Source organism: Abramis brama, assembly GCF_963993115.1.
Source record: "Abramis brama genome assembly, chromosome: 5".
NCBI lineage: Eukaryota > Metazoa > Chordata > Actinopteri > Cypriniformes > Leuciscidae > Abramis > Abramis brama.
Window position 1 is genome coordinate 24,634,214 of NC_139967.1, and position 14,933 is coordinate 24,649,146.

The 14,933-nt window shown below is 35.6% G+C and overlaps 1 protein-coding gene and 1 long non-coding RNA gene across 3 annotated transcripts in view; one reads left to right on the top strand and one right to left on the bottom strand.

Moving 5' to 3' along the window:
• Window positions 1-3,950, bottom strand: LOC311082646. Its single transcript, XR_014606152.1, has 3 exons — window positions 3,900-3,950; window positions 629-661; window positions 1-97 (listed from the first exon to the last, which is right to left on the bottom strand). It is a non-coding gene; the product is annotated as an uncharacterized lncRNA (long non-coding RNA).
• hsd20b2 (hydroxysteroid (20-beta) dehydrogenase 2) overlaps window positions 3,693-14,933 on the top strand; it is a 13,238-nt gene continuing 1,997 nt past the window's right edge. Inside the window, exons 1-8 of one of the 2 annotated variants that reach the window (XM_084113592.1) lie at window positions 3,693-5,364; window positions 9,833-9,879; window positions 11,800-11,875; window positions 12,167-12,277; window positions 12,974-13,041; window positions 13,141-13,197; window positions 14,656-14,690; window positions 14,775-14,856. In XM_084113592.1, the coding sequence (XP_083969718.1) occupies window positions 5,193-5,364; window positions 9,833-9,879; window positions 11,800-11,875; window positions 12,167-12,277; window positions 12,974-13,041; window positions 13,141-13,197; window positions 14,656-14,690; window positions 14,775-14,856 (648 nt within the window). In that variant the 5' untranslated portion in view covers window positions 3,693-5,192. The remainder of the gene's footprint in view (window positions 5,365-9,832; window positions 9,880-11,799; window positions 11,876-12,166; window positions 12,278-12,973; window positions 13,042-13,140; window positions 13,198-14,655; window positions 14,691-14,774; window positions 14,857-14,933) is intronic. The other variant, XM_084113593.1, reaches the window with a different exon arrangement.

The window sequence follows — 14,933 nt, forward strand, 5'->3', positions numbered from 1 at the left end:
CTTTATGGTGCTCTCCCTGGTGCTTGTTTAAAATGACCAGAAATTGCATTTTTTATTTCCCATTCAGTCGCCGAAGGAAAGTTGGTCATCACTGCGTCTGCCAAATGAGAAAAAGAAAAAAATTATTGCTCAAGAAAAGCATTGTTGACAATCATTGTGCAAGCACACAATTTTTTGCCTGCATAATGGTATTCTGTACGAGGCTTTCGGTTCGATTTCAGTACGGATTTTTAAACAGAACTGTTCGTTAGACAATTTTTCCTGCTGACCAAACTTTTTTAATTACAAATGTAGGCATGTCAAAAAGGGCGCTCATAATGTAAGAGAAATCATAACAAATCATGCTCTTTCAGGTAGTGACCATATAGACCTGCATTATATGACTGACTGACAAGAACAGTTTGACCTAAAAATATCAAAATTGAAACTACTTCAGAAACAAAGACGCCTACATCTTGGATGCCCTTGAGGTAAGCTAAAACATACCAAAATTTTATTTCAAAGTGAACGATCCCTATAAATCATTCTTTATCACTTACTCATATAACTCTAATGAACATAAAAATATATTATACTTAATAGGGGTAGTTCACTTAAAAAATAAAAAATCATGTAAGCATTTACTCACTTTCACTTGGTTCCAAAACTGTATGGCTTTCTTCTGTTGAACAAACACAAAAATATATATATTTTGAAGAATGTTGGTAACAAGACATTTAATGGTAGTCATTGACAAGTGTCCTGTGTATTCAATTGCTGTACTTTGTTGACTGATTGCTGGATAATTTGCAATAAACAGTGTCTTTAAATCAAATAAAGTGGATTACATCACTCCAGTTCTGAGGTTTTTACACTGGCTATCTGTCTGTCAAAGAATTCATATCAAAATACTACAGCTGGTTATTAAATTAATTAACATTTTAAGGCCAAAGTAAATTTCTAATCTTCTGATGCATTATGAACCATCCAGAGCAGACCTCTCAGGTCATCTGGGACAGTAGCCAGCTACTTTTATATCCCCAAAGTCAAAACAAAGCATGGAGAAGCAGCATTCAGTTTTTATGCACCATATCTGAAACAAATTCACTGAAAACTGAATGTATGCTGCATATTTTAATTCTTTTAAATCAAATTTAAAGACTTTACTGTTTGCCATTACCTTTTATTAATTTGAAAGGAATTTTTTTTATTTTTTTATTTATTTATTTTTATAATTTGTTGCTGTTAAGTTTTATGTAAAGTACTTTGAAAATTTGCATTAAATCAAAAACTATTATTTCTTACTCTAATCTAATAACAAAAATATATTGGTATCTTTAATAATATTAAAAAAATAGTAATGATAAGTTTCATAGTTTCATGCTTACCACCTTGAATTTAGATACATTTTAGATTAAGAGCAACCAAGCTGGTTGTTTGGAACTAATTTTTAATGCGGGCGAAAGTCAAAATGAACGTTAGAAAAAACACAATTTAATCGCTTCAAACGTGTTCAGATGCAACTGGAACTGCTGTATAAAAGCAATAGCGCTCGTGTTCGTAAGGATATCCACGAACATCTCCACTCTCATTCGCGCTATATTGTTTAATAATAGCATGCAGTAGGCCTGTATGGAAGAAATATAGGGGGAATTACATATACACATATAAAAGAGGTTAAAGCACTAGGGGTAAAATCTTTGCGTGGCAGGGGGAGCTGCCACTCGACCCGTCACTGCTAGGGGCAGCTACCACTCGACCCGTCACCGTTATATGTGCCTGCAACTCGACCAGTCACGGATATATGTGGCTGCCTCGCGATCTTACACAATATGTATGTTTTTTTTTAACCAAATGCAGCGCGTAGTCTGTAATCTTAGCTTATATTTTATTCGCTCTTTTTGCACGTAGGCCTATTGGAGCGCGTCTCGAGGCTCTAAGCGTCGCGCCAGCCACAAGATCTCTCACTGTTTTCATCTACCAGACACTCCGATTGATGCACGGGAGCACACAGACAGTGCAATCCTGCTCTCATTTACCTTTTTGCCATCTTATCTTACATTTTATTCAATCTTTTTGTTCATAATTGAGCGCGTGTGTTGGCTCCTAAAGCGTCGTGCCAGCTCAAGATCTCCCACTGTTTTACTGCCTGATACTCTGATTGACATGCTGAAGGGAAAAGCAGACGAAGAGTCTTCACTACATTGATGTGTTTGTTTTATAGGCCTTGTAGGCTATTTTATTTCATTTTATTTACAGAATATTGCAGAATATCAACATTTAAGGATGAGGTCTTTGAATTTGCATCAGTGAGAATGCTGATAAGATTAAAATAAGTTAAAATAAATAGAAATTAGTGCATGGGGTTTTACCAATCGGTGACTCTAAAAAAAAAAAAAAAAAAAAAATCAACACTGGTAGGCTACGGCAAATCCAACACAAATGGACTCACTGAATTTAGAGTGTAAAATTGAAAGCATTTTAATGATTAATTTAATATATATATATATATATATAAACAACACAGCAATATTTTGCACTTGCCAGTTGTTATTTTGTCAGTTTTTCACACAAACATTTAATGAGAAAGATGGTACGCTACCTACCGTAATTTCTACATAGACCTTTATCAGAATGTCGATCACAAGTAGCCTAATAATTATGATCTACCATAACAATAATTTGCATAAAAAAATTTAAATAAAAAAGTAAATAAAATAAATAAAAATCGATAGGCCTAGGCTATAAAACAAACAAACTGATGTAGTGAGGAATCTTTTCCTTCAGTAAAGTATCGGGCAGTAAAAGTGAGAGATTTAGAGCAGGCGCGACCATAGATATCATATATAAACGCTAGATGTCTTATGGCGCAGTCACTTCCGGCATCACCGTTCGGCCATCTTACCACAGTGAAGCTGTGCATTAGGTGAGTGATCAGCATGCACACAAATCCTCATATCTCGCTGAAATATTGACGGATTTACAAACGGTTTGGTTTCTTACAAACGTTATTAACGTGGCTATAATTCCGAATGCTTGAACATGTATGTTATAATTATTCATATGTATGCAGTGTATGTATGTAGTGTCATAACTACATATCTGACGTTTATAACAAACCAAACCGTTTGAAAATCGGTAGAAAATTGAGCAAGTTATGGTTATTTAAAAGTATATGCACCATTAAACGAGTGAGCGAGCACACTGTGGCAAGATGGCCACCACGTGCGGACGTCGACCTGCATTGGCCAGCAGCGCGCACGAGACATCTAGCCTTTATATCTATGGGCGCGACGCTAAGTTGTGGCTGGCACGACGCAGGTGGCGTGACGGTTTTGTTATGAACATAAAGAGTAATAAATATAAGATAAGATGGCAAATATGAGCAGTATTTTGCTGTGTGTTTATACACGTGCATTAATCGGAGTGTCTGGTAGCCTACGTGAGAGATCTTGAGGCAGGCTCGACGCGTAGGTGTCAAGACTCGCGCTCCGGATTAAAACGGCGGAAAAAATATATAAAGTAAAGGTGGCAAATGGGTAGGCTAAATAAAAGTAAAAGTAGAAGTAAATGCGGGATGCGTATCTATTTTCTATATTTGATCACATGCATCAGTCGGAGTGCCTGGTTGTAGCTGTAAGGCAGGTGAAAAGCGTTTAGTTAATGGTGAATATTGACCTATTGTGCTTACCATTCTTGCCCGCTAGCTACAGGGGATCCGCGCTGCATTTTGTTTAAAAAACACCTTATATATACGTCCCGAGGGGTAACGTAACGGTGACTGGTCGAGTGGCAGGCGCATATATCCGTGACTGGTCGAGTGGCAGGCGCATTTAAGACGCGCAGACGGTTGTGACAGTAGCAGTGTCCAAAAATATGAACAAGTTTAAGAGAAAATAGCAAACTTAAGGCGGGCGTACACGGTGCGAGTTCGGACCAGGATCGGACACTCGGGAGGTCGAGAGATATTGCACACGCTGCGAGTCAGTTTAACTGATAATCGCGTCAAAGCAGCTGCACACGGCACGACTGTCTGTCCTGCACGAATTTTATCCCGAGCCGGCAGCAATCACGTGAGCTTTCGCGCTAAACACAGAGACCGTCAATGTTGCATGCAGCAGGCAAAGCTTCAGATAGAAAAAATGACAGAAATGTGTGTGCAAATGATTTGTTGTAAAGCAGAGAACAGTAGCCATTCCTTTCAACATAAAAACTAAAGAGAGAGAGAGAGGGGGTGTGTGTGTGTGACAGTGTATGCGCACCCTGTATGGTTGCTGCCACTGAGGTATAGCCCCACGTGGTTGTGTATGATTAGCAATAGGGGACAGCTGGTGAAAATCGGGCCGACTCCCCGAATTTTTTAAACATGTTTAAAAATGATCGGGAGGTCGGGGAGGTGCTCATAACGTGCTCGGCTCGGCTCGTGATTCCTCTCACACGCTGCGAGCCGCGACCATGCGAGCATCACCGATTCCACTCGATTACTCCCGAGTGAAAAAAATCCTCTGCGAGCTCGTAAAAACAGCAAAAATCGCACCGTGTACGCCCGCCCCGGGAGCTTGAGTGATCTTGAAGCATGCAGTAGAGCTGAAGGTTTGAAAATGGGGTCCTTAGGAATGTAGTTGACCATGTAGTTGCCTGATTTTATTGCTTTTTATACATATCTGACGGCGGTGACGAATATGTGGGATACATATTGAGCAAACACAAAATAATAGTAAATATTGTTAAAAACTCACTGTTTGTAGTTTTTAATACATATTACAATGTACTCTTTCATGTGATAAAGATAGTATTCAATTAAATTATTACGTTTTGTTTTTTAATCAAGTAAGTTTAAATGATTATCACCTATCCGGGGACAACTGATTTTGTAGGCAATGGGCCAGCATATAATCATTAATAAAAATAAACCTACAAAATAACCTTACATATGTGCAAATGACCCCCTTATAACCTTGATTATTTTTATTCATGAAAATGTTAATTTCCAACAGAATTTGCACTTTTCTTAGTGGGACATGTTTTTGCCAAAGTTTCAAGAATCAGTGACATTGTGTCTTACTGCCGACCAATGACGGCCAGACCTCAAGCGCAATGGGAGGAGCATGCATATATGTAAGCGTTGGTGTGTGTCTGTGTGTTCAGTTTCCCCCCCAACTCTAAACTCTGGACCACTCTGTGACACAAACGCGTAGTTTTAAAGAAGTAAGATGGGAGACATTTCAGAGTGCAGCTGTTCGTCAATGGGGTTGTGTTGCATTGGTTTCGTTACGGTTGTATATTTCCTGCTGAGGTGGTCATGGCAGTGTTGGCACGGATTCAAGGCATACATGATCTCTGAGATCTGGCAAACGGACTTGAGGACATATGGCCAGTGGGCTGGTAAGTCGTTTCTTACAGCTGCAGAGTGGGTTCCGTTCTCATCCTGTAATGATACAATTACTTTGATTCGTTGATGCAATACAGCTTATTCTTTCACTGTAAATGTCTTTGGCAAGCCGTTGTAACATTTATTCCCTTCACCAAATCTATTTTTGCATTATGAATACTTTTTATTTTTAGTCACAATAGCTACAAGTAACTATACCAATGTTCATGGGCCAATGACGTGACGCCTACATTTTCTGTCCGATTTAATTTTTTTTCCAGGTAAAAACGGGTTTAAATGCATACAAAGATACTGTATTTTGTAGTACCTCTCCCATGTATGTACTCACTTTAACTTTTCAAAAACCTTTCGTTATTTGTAATTTTATTTGTTATTTAAAGTGTCAAAATATCATGTGGTGCGACTGTCCGGCCATAACTTCTGTTTTGAAAACGTCTTTGAAATTACTCTAAATGAATTCAAATTTATTTTCTGCACTATTTGGCATGATTTCCAAAGTGTTTTGTAATCCTGTAAAAAAAATCAAAGCATTTGGATTTATATTTTCATCATAATATATAAACAAACTTTGTCCTATGATGTCCATTTTATGAAATATCATGTGGTGCGACCATCAAGGAACTACCATTTTGGGACTTTTATGTTGAAAACTATTCAAACAAAGGAAGTTACATCATATACAATTTTCCAAGGACCCATGAAAGCAGCAAGCAGGTTTGTAATTCTCTCAAATTGGAAGAAAAAAAAATTATAAACCTTTGTAATGGTTGGTATGTAGTTACCACATTTGGATGTCATGTGGTATGACCTTAAAAAAAAAAATTAAAGTTATTTCTTCAAATATATATTTTTATTATAAATGTCATAGTGACCTTTTGTGGGAAGCTTGCTTGTTTTGTTTAGGTGGCCAATTCTGGTGGTTCTGTAAATTTTGACTGAATTTGAAAATATCATGTGGTGCGACCACTGCAGACTGTTTTCCATGATTCATATATGTCCTAGATTGGCAGTTTTTGTGCTTTTATATTCAATTGACGGTTTATATACAAAAAGTACTTTAATTTAGTATAGTATTTAGTATCATTTGGAATAGATTTTTATGCAATTTGGTTACCTGTGTGTTACCTGTATACAATACTTGTATTTATATCTACAACATTATTATTTGTTAGAAATAAACTCTGTCAAGTTAAATTAAATGGTGCACTTATGTTTGCGATGTGATTTTTATATATAAAAAATATAAAATATTTTTATATATTTCCTGTTTAAGGAAAATTCTGTGAAATTTGTATAAAATCTGGTTTAAATCAATTTTTTGGTATAAAATGTATTGATCATTGATCTCTTTAATTAAATTTTTTATTATATAAGGTATTTGTGTCATTTGGAGCAACCACTCTTCATGTGGTGCGACCAATAAAAGCAATCACTGAAATATGAATCACTGATACAGAGATACATATTTAAGTGAATTATATTTTTTAAAAGATTTGTATCAGTTTTATGTGATACTAATCATCGGTTTAAAAAACCGCCCACAAAACCTCTCACACTACAACTTTAACATAGTAGGATGTCCTGTTACTTTATCCTCTACAGTAAAAGACCTAGGTGTTATACTAGACTGCAACCTGTCTTTTGAAAATCATATTTCATATGTTACAAGAACAGCCTTTTTCCACCTTAGAAACATTGCTAAGCTACGTAACATGCTATCAGTTTCTGATGCAGAAAAATTAGTTCATGCATTCATGACCTCGAGACTAGATTACTGTAATGCTTTATTAGCCGGTTGTCCTGCATCCTCAATAAACAAGCTACAGTTAGTCCAAAATGCCGCCGCTAGAGTTCTTACTAGATCAAGAAATATGATCATATAACACCAATTTTATCATCACTACATTGGTTACCTATAAAGTTCCGTATTAATTACAAGGTATTGCTACTGACTTATAAAGCCCTAAACGGTTTAGCTCCAGTCTATTTAACGGATCTTCTATTGCCCTATAATCCATCGCGCTCTTTAAGATCACTAAATTCGAGGCTTTTGGTCATACCTAGGATATCCAGATCCACCAAAGGAGGGAGAGCATTTTCACATTTAGCTCCAAAACTCTGGAATAGTCTTCCTGATACTGTTCGTTGCTCAGACTCGCTCTCCCAGTTTAAAACTAGATTAAAGACGCATCTCTTCAGCCAGGCATTCATATAATACTTTTAATCTTACAGTTAAATCCAACCTCTAGTTCATAAACGCCAGAGGAGAACTGGCCCCCGACTGAGCCTGGGTTCTCCCAAGGTTTTTTTTTTTTTCTCTCCATTAGGTCATTAGGATATTTAATTTAATTAATCAATCAACAATACTATTGATCAGCATTACCAAACGTGGACATTTTCCACTAGAAACAAGCATTGATGTATTATTTCAATTTAATACTGTGAAGCTGCTTTGATACAATCTGTATTGTGAAAAGCGCTATATAAATAAACTTGACTTGACTTGATTTTACAGAAAACATAAGTCTGTTAACTAGATTTAAGAAGGATTTAAGATTTAAGGATTCCAACTCTGAAATTCTAGAACAAAAAGTTGGATCATTATTTACAAAAACTCAAAAGAAATGCAAATACTTTTTCTAAACACTTTAATTACTAAGAACTTGTAAAAAAAAAAAATGTTAAGCATGTTAAGAAAATTAATTAATTTTAAGATAAATCACGGTTGCACCACATGACATTTTTTTAAGGCTATGGCCAATTCATCTAGATGAAGAAACACCAAAATCACTTAAATTATTTTTTTATATGAGTTTGTGTACACAACATCCTTAATGTTTGAACAATTGCAACAGGTATTCGAAAATCGTTATACGTCATCGACCCTCAAATGACACATTTTGCTATTGAATTCTGTTTGATTATATGCATGTCAGTTGTTGCTGGTACCTGTTCTTGTTAAACTAGCAACTAATCATCAGGTACTAGTAGCCTACTTATTTTTCTATTTATTAGATACAATTACCCATTTATTATACACTATATTATATTTCTAAATTGTTATTGGTAGCATATATAGGCTACATTATATATTTCCTTTTTATGAATATCTACAAGTGGCCAACTGAATTGATCACTATTCAATTCACTACTTTTGAAATAAGTACTAGTATCTAATAAAGAGTTAAAGGAATAGTTCACTTTAAAATGAAAATTCTGTCATCATATACTCACCCTCATGTTGTTTCAAACCTGTATGAATTTCTTTCTTCTGCTGAACAGAAAGGAAGATATTCAGTGCAGGCAGTTTCTGGGTCCCATTGACTTCCATAGTAGGAAAAAAAATATACTATGGAAGTCAATGGGACCCAGAAACTGTCTGGTTACTGACATTCTTCTAAATATCTTCCTTTGTGTTCAGCAGAAGAAAGAAATTCATACAGGTTTGAAACAACATGAGGGTGAGTATATGATGACAGAATTTTCATTTTAAAGTGAACTATTCCTTTAATAGTAAAATTGGAAAATATATGAATCACTATGACATTACATAAATACTAATAATTAAAACGTACTACTTAGTTTTAAGGCATACGTGTTCAAATGGATTGCCATTAAAGTTTGATCATGAAGAATTCACCACAGCATTTGTGAAGTTTTTAAACTAAATTTGTGAAATTTTTGAACATAGAAACTGGCACTCTGGTGTTCTTAAATGATTTCATTGTCTTATATGAGCTGCCTAAACTAATTTACTCATGTAAATGTAAAGTTGTCTGCTGTACTGCTTTATACAGGGACCAGCTTTTATGAGACCAGGAAACATTATATGGAGTAAGTCAATGTATCAGGTTTTGACACCCGTCTGTGTTAGTTAAACTAAAAAAACGGATTACCTAAAAGATCTGTTACCAGCATGAATTTTGTGCTGGTCCATGCCGGTTTGTACTGCTCAGCACAAGTTTTCTGCTGGTTCAGCTGGTGGACCATGCTTTAACCAGCAAAACCCTTCTGATTAGCTGGTGGACCATAGGGAGTCTGGCAGGCAAGTGAGGCAGCAGGGTCTTGCTGGAGCAGGACAGATGTTTGCGGTTAAACAGCATGAAGGGGCGTCACACCAACATCTAGTGTCAAAAACGCAACATGTGCTTGTGACCTGCTTTGCTATGTTTTTCTGCAGGGGTGTACTTTTGCATTGGTTGAACAGTACAGTACTCGTTCTGCTCAGGGCATCAGCACAGCCAGAAACTCATCATTGCTGCCTTGTCAGACTTATTCTTATTTACTTAAAATTTGTCTAGGCATAATCAAACACCTTTAAACATCAAATACTACTGAAAGACAATTATGGTGGTTAAAGGTGGGTGATCTAATGATAACTGACAGTAGAAGACAAAAGAGGAAAGAGTGCTGATATTTGAAATTGACAAATTTCACAAAACTTTCCCCTGTCTCTCACAGTTGTAACTGGAGCAACCTCAGGGATTGGTCGAGCATATGCTGAAGAGGTCAGTAAATAACAGTTTTTTGAAAATGTTAATTACATGGGAGTGTAATAGCACTGCGACCAAAATGGACCGCATATGCGACCTTTTGAAATGCCATTGCGACCCTAATTTTTAATGGGTCGCAAATGTATCACTGATTATTTTTGTACCTACCTTATGTTTTAGGCAATATGCTATGATTTACTATGAGCATTTATTAAAACAGAAATGTGTATTTTAAGAATACGTTTTATAACGTGCTCTGAGCATTCAACACATCAAGTTTTATTCAGTTGCGTAGCCTAACGTTGATTAAAAAAATAAATAAATACGGCTCTGAGTCTATCTACATCATAGACTGTAAAAAAAGATCTACATACACGAGTTTCACGTTTCCATGGTAATCAGTCACTCTTGCATCACGACACGCCCATGCTCGCACCCACGCTGAATCCATAATTTTCACCATAGAGGTCGCAACGAGTTCAAAACGGCAAAAACGCTTCACTCCTTTTCCCGAAAAAGTCAAGCACTGTAAGTTGTCATGTGGTATCCGAATTGTGTTGCACAATGATGAATAACACTGCCTATTTCTCGAGTTGAATAATGAACAAGTTTTGTTGGAAATTGAAAATATTCACTACCCGCACAAACGTGCGCTTATTTTCAGTCTTTTTTTAGTCGTAATGTCTTTTATTTTCACAGATATGTAATCAAAGCCCTTCAAATTAGAATAAAGATGGTGATTGTTAATGCTGAATTTGGATTTTCATGTATTAACAGCCACTATATCTGCTTGAATCATGCAGCGTTGTAACGTGTAGCCTACATGATGTTTACCATATAATTCAGTAACACTTTACAATTGTTAGATAAAAAATTCTGTAGACAAACTATAAGTTGTCTTGAAAAAGCCTAACCAGAAAGTTTGAAGTAGTTTTAAAAGCTTGAAGTTTGACATAGCCTACACAAAAAAAACAATTTGAAATATGTAAACAATATAGTACAATATACAATACTAGGCTATGTGCACTATAAAGTACAGAACATCTTTCTTTCTTTTTCTTTCTTTCTTTAAACATAAATAGCATATTAAGCAAAAACCTGTCAACAAAGTTCTGAAAAAAAAAAAAAAAAAACCTGGTATAACCCTTGGCATTCTGTCCCCCTCACTTTTGAAATGATGGCTACGCCTGCAAGAAGGCATGTGGTTTAAAAGATGGCAAGTAAAATAAAAAGTACATCTGTATGCAATACAGTTTCATTATTGTTCATTATTATCCAGAGCAGCTTGCTATAAATAATTTGTGCGACCAAATCATGTTTTGCGCCAGTAACTGAAAAAGTTAGTAGCGCAAGTGCCACCAGTGGAAAAGGTTAGTGTAGTTCCCTAGTGTAGTTCCCTAGTGTAGTAAAGGTTAGTGTAGTTAAGTTTGTAATTAACTATTAATCTGAGATGCAGTTAGGGTTTCTTAAAGCTACATGCAATATTTGACTGCGTTTGGTGACTTAAAACACCCTTAGCCATCACTTAAAGTCAAGTTTGCTCTATTATTGTCATTAAAATGCAATTTTAGTGCAGTGTTTGACTTTATAGGCGAATTGCCATAATCCAGATGCACTAGTAATTTCCGTTTTCCAAAACCGTATGGATGTGGTCAAGTATTTTAACAGATTAGAATCCGGCCCTCTCTTGGCTGTGACAGTGTGTTCTTGTCCTCAGGCAAGGAAGAGGAAAGTAGTCTGATTAATGAGAGGATGTCCATCATACAATGCGTTTGCAATCTTCCATATCTTATCAAAACAGTGAAAGACTCCTGTGATTGACTTCCACAATGGCTTTCATTCATATGGAAAAGTACTTACTAATTCACTTCTATTTACCTCTACCTCTATACACATGCACATATATAATGTTTCTTTTACGTATTTGTATCTTAGCTTGCCAAACGAGGATTAAACATTGTTCTGATCAGTCGCTCGGAAGAAAAGCTTCGCAGAGTTGCCAAAGAAATAGGTGAGTTACAAAGTGGAAGTGAAGAGGAAAAAAAAAAGCTTCTCAAAGAAGTGAAATCTGTCATCAGAACAGAGAAATATTAGACCACATTTCCACAGGTTGGAATTTGTCATGAACTGTCATGAACCATTTTTGCATATATACTTTAAAAAGGATGGTCTGATTTTCAGATCAATTGTAATCCATATTTAATCTGTTCTTTCAGCCAGATTAGTTTTTTTGTGGGAAAAACTATGTACTATTTGTAAAGAGTAAAAAGAGCATAAATCAGCTTTGTTTTGTTTGTTCCAGAGTCTCAGTACAATCAACAGACACATGTGATTCAGACAGACTTTACAGAAGGCCATTCCATCTACCCAGTTATCGCACAACAGCTAGTGGGGCTGGAGATCGGAATTCTGGGTAAGATAAAGATCAAGAATGATATATTTATACAATGCAGTGAGGATGGTGTAAACGAATTGAAACGAACTGAATTTTGACAAGCCTTATAGGGGTCATAGCTTAAATGTTTTTCATTTCTGGGTCCAAAAACTTTGTAATTTAGTTTTACATGACCATTTTTTTAATAGTATTTTTGCTACTGTACCTTCTTCTATATAAAATACATTTTTGAAGACTACAACTCTAAACTGCTAAATGTGGGTTATAAGGCACTGAGGTTTTATATAAATAATATATAGAACTTTTTAAATTTAAAATAAATGTCAGCTACTCCTTTTCTGTGTTTGGTCATTCTTCCCCTATATTTTACTTTAATCAGCTGTTAAATAACTGGAATAATAGACTAAATCACCATCACCTCTAGGTGTTTAGGAGCAATGGTATTTACCTCTGCCTCGTTATTTCAGTGTAACTAGCTGGGGCAAATACCAAAAAAGGACTTTTGTATGTGAAAACATTAGCAGTAATGTAATAATGTATTTATCTCTGTAAAGTCACAGATGCTGTTTTCCCCTCAGCTTATTTTCTATGGTGTAATGCCCATTTTTCTTAGCAGGAGCTCCATGCTATCAACAAGTAGGATAATAAAATACAAATCAATAAAAAGTTGAAGATAGGTGTATAAATGATTGATTTCTTCTCTTCTCCCTTTAGTGAACAATGTAGGTATGAACTATATTGGGGTTCTGGCAAATTTTCTGGATGTTCCTGATCCAGACCAGGTCTGAAACACCTTTCATACACCACACAGCTTGACTTTATTGTAATCTGAATCCATTGCATGAGAGTCTACAATATAAAGTACTTTCTTCTGTTTCCAGAGAATCACACAGGTGATAAACTGTAACATGCTGTCTGTCACTCAAGTAAGAATATCTGTATGTGAACCTGTTTACACATGGTTTGTCATACAATATATCATCTCATATATCATCTTGACATAGTACTGGCATACATTGATTGCATAGGTCATTCTAAAAAATGGGTGCCATTTAAAACGTAAAAAAAAAAAAAACTATAGATGGAAATGGATATAACAATGGATGTATATTATACAGATATAATCCAGTATTGTCTTTACTGTTACTTTTGATAAATTTAATGCATTCTTGCTAAATAAAACTATTTCTTTAAAAAAATCTTACTGATTCCAAACTCTTGGTGTGTATGTGTATTTATATTGTGGTAGATTTTTCCCCTACGCACCTGACTTAGGTTGAACCTGATCTCCTCTATACTAGAAAATATTATACTCAGTTGAGTTACCTCTGAACGCACAGGTTGATGCCTAAGCCGCAATCTAACCCCGCCTAAGAGTCGAACGACGTCTCGCCCCCCTATCGAACACTATCACTTGGGAATAAGGTCTCTAGTGTTCTTAACGCGATCCACACTATCACTTGGTAGTAAGGTCTCTAGTGTTTCGCTAAATACCTTGCTGCAAAGCAATAATGACAGATAAACTTCAGCAAATGTCCTTTAAATGCTTTAATCATGGCCGGGAGAGCTCTCAGAGCAGTTCTCCAGAGAATCTCACCCAAAAAGAATAATACATCAGGTTTTATAGGATAAAGACAGACACATCAAAAATAAGCATGCTTATCATAAGATCTATCAATATGCAATATGATTGGTTCAATTGGTAAAGCAAGCCATTTTCATCCTGTTACTGGTATAAGCAAAAATATCTGGAATCATCAAAAACATTGTAAAGGGTTAAGAGTTCAGTTGATTACTCAATATATCATGACATAATACAGACAAAGAACAGAATGTTTTGGTACGCCTGGAAGGGGAAGTAAAGATTTTTAGAGTTAGGAACATGGAACAATATATACACATTTCAAATAGTCTGGGAAGATCAGTAAGGTTTCTTTTTCTTACATAAATTAATAGTTTTATTCAGCAAGGATTAAATTGATAAAAAGTGACAGTAAAAACAAAAGATATTTTGCTACAAAAGATTTCTATTTCAAATAAATGCTTTTCTTTTGAACTTTCTATTCAACAAATAATCCTGGAAATAAAAAGATTAATAATGGTTTCCACAAAAATATGAATCATCATAATGATAATAAGAAATGTTTTGCATCAAATCAGCATATTAGAGTGATTTCTGAAGGATCATGTGACACTGAAGACTGGAGTAATGATGCTGAAAATTCATGCCATCACAGGAATACATTATAATTGAAAATGTTTTAACTGTATATTGGTTTAATAGAAAGGCCCTCATAACATATCTTTTTATATAAAATGTTACATTGATCTGTGAAAAGAGTTTGGTGGCGACAACAACAGTGATGCCGATAATAATATTATCAGTTGTTTTGTAGATGTGCAGACTCATTTTGCCAGGCATGGTTGAAAGGTAAACCCGCAGCCGGCTCTGATCTTATCTGTTCAATTATGAAAACTGTTTATGCTTTAACTGAGGGCTTGTGTTTACTCTCAGGGGAAAAGGCCTCATTATAAACATATCATCAGAGGCAGCCTCTCAGCCTCAGCCAATGGTGTCAGTGTATTCTGCAACTAAGGTACAACGTTGTTACAAACAAACCACATTTCACATGCTTCTATATTTGAATAGAATACGACCTTGCACAAACAAAAA